Raw genomic sequence first — 6,018 nt, 5'->3', positions numbered from 1 at the left:
TCGAACACTGAAAATATTGCCATCTAAATAAAAAAATATACGGAAATGGCCAGTCTTTTAATGAAGGTTGCAGATAATGAGATCAAGTTGCATGACGTTATAACCAAAACTGATAAGATATTACCAATGGTAACAAAAATCCCCTTTATTAACACTAGATTAATTGAGTTAGAGAGCAGCAATAGGCAATATAACTTACGTATTTTTAATTTGCCTGAAGATTTTGAAGGGAATGACTGCAGGTGATATTTAGAGAATTTGCTACCTAATCTATTGAATGTGAAGTTCTCAGAAAATTTTTAGATAGATAAAGCACATCATATTCCATCTCACCATAAACCAGGCCAAAATAAACCTAGGCAAGTGATCTTCAAGGTTCTACGCCATCGCCACCTCGTCCTTATCAGGAAGGCAGCTTGTGAGACTCCTTCTCTTCTAGTTAATGGCTCGAGGATTTTCATCCATCAAGACTTCGCCAAAGACTGTTACAATGCAACGAGATTTTGCAGCTTTCAGACCACGACTGAGAGACTCTAGCTTCAAGTATGAGCTCTTCGATCCAACCACCGTGCGTATATGGAAAGGCGACATCTCCAAATCCTTTCATCGGGCAGAAGATCTTCAAGCATTTCTGGATAACCAATCTACTCTAACAATGAATACTCAGGACTCTCAAACTTGAAGTTATTCAGATAGTATTACTGCTTATGTTTTACTCTTGTGTCGTATCTTGTAGTTAAATTTGGTGTTAAGTCAGTATTACTCCTGTTATTAATATGACAGTCCTTTTTTTAGCATGATTGCACCACCCTCCTCTCTTCTTGGGATGCACATGTGTGTCTCTTAATTGTTTATGTATGTTCGTTCCTACTTTGTATATATATATCTGTTTCTTTGCTGTTTGCCCTTTTTTGTTAATTGGCTACTTCTTTGGTCTCTTATTATACTCTTATTGTATATTGTATTTCCTCCACTCTCTTTTACTTCTTTTTTCCACCTTATAAATTATGAATAGTTCTCCTAAAGTTAAAGTTGTTTCATTGAATATCAAAGGTTTACGTTATCCAGTCAAAAGATTTTAGACTACTTACATAGGCAAAAAGCTGATATGTGTTTATTACAGGAAAACCACATTGATGAAACCATGTTAGGAAATATGCAAAAGAAGTGGGTTGGCCAAATTATCTCCTCCCCTGCGCAAGGTAAAAAGAATGGCGTGGCTATTCTTTTTTCAAAAAATCTCCAGTTACAAGTCCTAGATAAAAAAATCAGACTCGGAGGGTACATTTCTTTAAGTAAAAATCAAAATTTGAGATATGATTTTACACCTAATTAATATCTATGGACCAAAAGCAGATGACCCTAATTTTGGTCTCATATTACCTCAGAGATGCTTCAAGTTGGGAAAGACTCCTTAATTTTGGGGGGCGACTTTAATTTGATTAGTGACCCACCTTTAGATAGACTTTCCTCGGCCAAATATGCTCCTCCCAAAGCGTTTCATTTCCTCAGAACATTGTTTAAAAAAACTAAATTGGTCGATATTTGGAGACTACATTTCCCCACCTACAAAGAATCAACTTTTTTCTCCATTAATCACAACTCTCACTCAGGCTTAGATTATTTGTTGGTGTCTAGAACTTAGTGAAAACTATAACTCGAACTACTATTGGTAGTATTGAAATTTCAGATCATGCAATAATCGCGCTTCACTTACAAACAGGTAATTTTTCGGTCGCTAATTCCCGTTGCGCATGAATATCGATGTTGTTCTTCAAGACGCTCATAAGGATACCATTATAAAAGCTAGTCATGAATATTTTTAACATAATCCTGATGATGTTACCTCCCGTATTTATAAATTGGGATGCTTTTAAAGCTTATTTAAGAGGAATTGTTATTTCTGTAATGGCACATGAGAATGAATCGTTTAACACCAAATTATTACACCTAGAGAAACAGATTGCAAAATTTGAACAACTGTTTATCTTGATTTTAAAACCTTACTGCAAACATTTAGATAGGAGTATAATTCAATGTTGCATAAAAAAAGCCCGTATCCAGATTACCAACCAGAGAGCTATATTTGTTTTCAATGCTAACAAGTCAGGAAAACTTTGAGCTAATTATCTCTGCATCAAGAAAGATAGGAATCAAATTCACGCTATCCACAGGCACAACGGTACCGTTGCTGTATGGACATCAGATATTATAGATGAATTCCTTCAATTTTACTCTTTATTATATAGTAACCTGAATCTTTTAGATTATCAAATTATTGATATTTTTTAATTGCTGCCAATCTGCCACAACTTCCCAAATCTGATAAAATCCAATTAGATAACCCTATCATGACAGATGAAGTTCTACTTGCTATTCAGTCACTTAAACCTCTAAAATCTCCATGCCCCGATTGCATTCCTGCAGTGTTTTACTAAGCCTTTGCTGACACACATTCCTCACCTACATCATTTATGTACTACATTTGCTCAATCTGGCTTACTCGGTGGCTCTTTTACAGAAGCATCAATTATAGTCTTACGTAAACCAGATAAAGACCACACTAAAATTTAAAATTATCGTCCTATTTCTCTGATCAATCAGGATTGTAAAATGTTTGCAAAAATGCTAGACACCAGATAAGCTCGAATTTTGTCGTCCCTTATCCATATTGATCAATCTGAATTTATGTCAAAAAGTTTCTCTGTTAATAACACAAGACTCCTTTTACATGTAATTGATAAGGCCTCTACCCGTACCTCTCCTGCCGGCCCCCTAGCTTTAGACACGGAGAAACTGTCCGATAAGGTTCACTACAATTTCTATTTCGAACACTTCTTTTAATTTTGGTAATCATTTTATAAAAACTGATTTTGACTTTATAGGACTCCATTTCTGCCAGACTCTTTATTAATGGTCAATTTTCAAATCCCTTTTCTCTTTATAGAGGAACCCGAAAAGGCTGTCCATTGTCACCTCTTCTTTTTTGTTAGCAATTGAAACTTTTCTTTCCCACATTCGAAAATCTGTTGATATTGAAGGAATTAGGTTAGCTAATGTTAACCTTAAAACGTCTGCCTATGCAGATGATGTTCTATTATATTTTAGTAATCCAGCCACAACCTGCGGTTTTAGAGGTTATACGTAATTATTCTACTGTTTCTGGTTATACCTCGAGTACTCCTAAAACTGACTTTTTTCCCCTGAACATTCACTGTACTCCTTCAATACTAGACAATACGGAAATTATTTGGCAAAAAGAGAAAATCAAATATTTAGGTATACTCTTTTCACTTCCCTTAAAACACTCTGTCACTCTCAATTATGACTTTTTATTTACCAAAATTGCTGAAAAAAATTGTCAATCATCCACTCTATATTTATCCTGGTGGAGGAAACTTGAAACCATTAAAATGGTATTACCCCAATTATTTTCTATACTTTGTCTATGATACCTATACAATTGCTTCTCTCCGTCTACAAAACAATTAACAGGCTTATTTCTATATATATATGGAACCACAAACCCCCTTGTATTACCTAAACTAAACTTAAATTATCCAAACTGAATGGAGGATTTTGTATACTCTATTTTTTTCAAATACCGTAAAGCATTTATTTTAAAACAAGGTTCACTTTGGTTTACATGTTTAGACCCTAGCTATTCTCCTAAATGGTTGATTGAGCGCAATTTAGTGTCACCATTTCCTCTCCCATCTCTTTTGTCCATATCCAAGTTTAAATCTTCCCTCATCATTGTGTCCACTAAATTCATGATTACTGATTTTGACACATCCTTTTCATCACGTATTTCAGATTCTAATATGATCTCCCTTTGACATAATTCTATATTAAAATGTTACAGTACAATTCCATTCTGGAAACTGCGGATTTCGACTGGCATTTTCTTTCTCCAGGATATTTATGAAGATGCTTTATTATCTTTCTCTAAACTACAGGCCAGATTCATGTTACCCAATGCCGAAACCCTTAAATATGAAATTATTTGTAACACACTGCTTAACACTTATCCAAATAGGCTACCGCAAATTAAGACTCCAGATTCGGTATCATTGTATTAAAGCTTTTTCTGCCTCTCAACATACTGTCTCCAAATGTTATAAACAACTTAATTGTACAAATGCTACTAACCTTAACTTTTTGTCCACCTTTTGGAATGCAGAACTTTCCTTGAATTTTTCGTTAAAAGAGTGGAGACAAATATGGACCATCAATATTTCAGGATTGTTTCCTGTATCATTGTCCCAAACCAACACCTATATTCTATTCAATTGTATATGGACCCCCTATAAATTATTTAAGGCTAAACTCATTGACTCCCCACTTTGGGGCCGATTCCGATTTCGGCCGGAAGGGCTCTGAACCAAGTTCGGAGCCCTTCCGACCGAATCGGTCAGTCCCGGTCGGATTCCTTACCGACCGAGCCATTCCGATGGGCTCGGTCGGGAAGGAATCCGACTTGGATTTCCGGATTACGGACGACAGGCTCTCCGAGCCTGTCCACAGTCCGGAAATCCTCCATTACTCCCCCAGTCGCCTCTGTACGACGAGGGAGTACGATGGCAGCTTTTCACTGCCTTTTCGTGCCGGTCTGTCCGGCACGAAAAGGCAGACGGAAGCTGTCTCTGGGGGCCCCCAGCAGGGCCCCAATGGGTGTGAGGCCGCCAGATGGCGGCCTGGGGGCACCTATGGTGCCCCTCCATTGATCCCTGCACCCGGTGGTAGGCACCTTGGGGTGCCGGGCACAGTGTGCAGGGATGAACTGCACCCCTGCTTTCAGCAATGCAAGCATGCTTTCCGGTTGTAAAGCATGCTTGCATTGTAAGGTATACGAATGCGACCGAACCCTGTTCGGTCGCATCGTACTACCAGGGCTGTAACCGACAGCAGGTCGGTCATTACAGCTCCTGCACGATGCCGGACGGACTTAAGTCCGTCCGACATCAGAATAGGCCCCTTTGTTGGAACTACAAATGCTATGATGGTACTTTGAAACATTTGCTTTTTGAATGTAATGTAATAACTCAATTCAGGAAGAATGCTTGGGATATCATTGTTAAAATACTTCCTATTTCTGAGACAGTTTCTTACAGCTTGCTTATTGGCAAATCATACTTTATTTCATCCACTTAATTGGAACCCCAGTCTAAACCTTTTAATCTCATTATTTCTATTACTCTTAAATCCATTACTTCCAATTGGAAATCATCTGAAACAATATCAATTTAAGCATGGTGGTCATAAGTTATTTTTATTAGATCTGGTGTCCAATTTTCTTACTGGGGACCATTAAAAAAATACATCGTCATTTCAACAGTTATGGAAACCAATTGAAGATTATATTAATACTTATTTATAAAATATGTAATAACACTATTTGCTTCTATTAACAACTTTGTATAACTAATGTTTTGAGGAGTAGCCTCGTTTGTTCACTTTTTCACAATTTTACTGCTTCTATGACTATGATAAAAAAAGTGTTTGGGGTATAATGATTTGGTTATGTTAATATTTTAGTGTTCATACTATTCACCATATATACCAACACTGTATCTGGTTTTTGTTTGTCTTGTCTACAAAAAAATCCTAATAAAATATTTTGAACAGGAAATTATGTGAACGTACCTGATAGGCAAATTTCCTGTGTAACTTCTTTTGGTCCTTATACCATTGCATTAGGTCAGTCATGAACTGCATTGTCACTTTCCCATCCTCCATCTTGGGTCCAATGTATTCATCCTCGATTGCTGCAAAAAAGACAAAAGGAGGAAAAAATAATGAGAGAGAATGTAACTGCTTGATTACTGAGACGGAGATACATAGAAAGTTATTGATGGGGGAAGAGAAAAAAGAGGCAGGAAGAGAATGGAAAGACATGTGGACAATGTGTTGCAGAGGGTATAGGTGATGAGGAATAGAACAGAGAACCCAAATTAAGTAGAGGAATACATGGCACTCACTCATTTGGGGGAAAGGTGTAAAGTGCAGGAAAGTAAA

The 6,018-nt window shown here is 37.0% G+C and overlaps 1 protein-coding gene across 2 annotated transcripts in view; it reads right to left on the bottom strand.

The window, feature by feature from the left end:
* The window catches only part of PPP5C (protein phosphatase 5 catalytic subunit), a 253,241-nt gene that overhangs the window by 121,996 nt on the left and 125,227 nt on the right, over window positions 1-6,018 (bottom strand). For both annotated transcript variants that reach the window (XM_078660986.1, XM_078660987.1), the window contains exon 4: window positions 5,647-5,768. In XM_078660986.1, the coding sequence (XP_078517112.1) occupies window positions 5,647-5,768 (122 nt within the window). The remainder of the gene's footprint in view (window positions 1-5,646; window positions 5,769-6,018) is intronic.

Source organism: Lissotriton helveticus, chromosome 9, assembly GCF_964261635.1.
Source record: "Lissotriton helveticus chromosome 9, aLisHel1.1, whole genome shotgun sequence".
In the NCBI taxonomy this organism is placed as follows: domain Eukaryota; kingdom Metazoa; phylum Chordata; class Amphibia; order Caudata; family Salamandridae; genus Lissotriton; species Lissotriton helveticus.
Note: the sequence above shows the minus strand (reverse complement) of the source record. Positions and strands in the feature narration are given on the sequence as shown.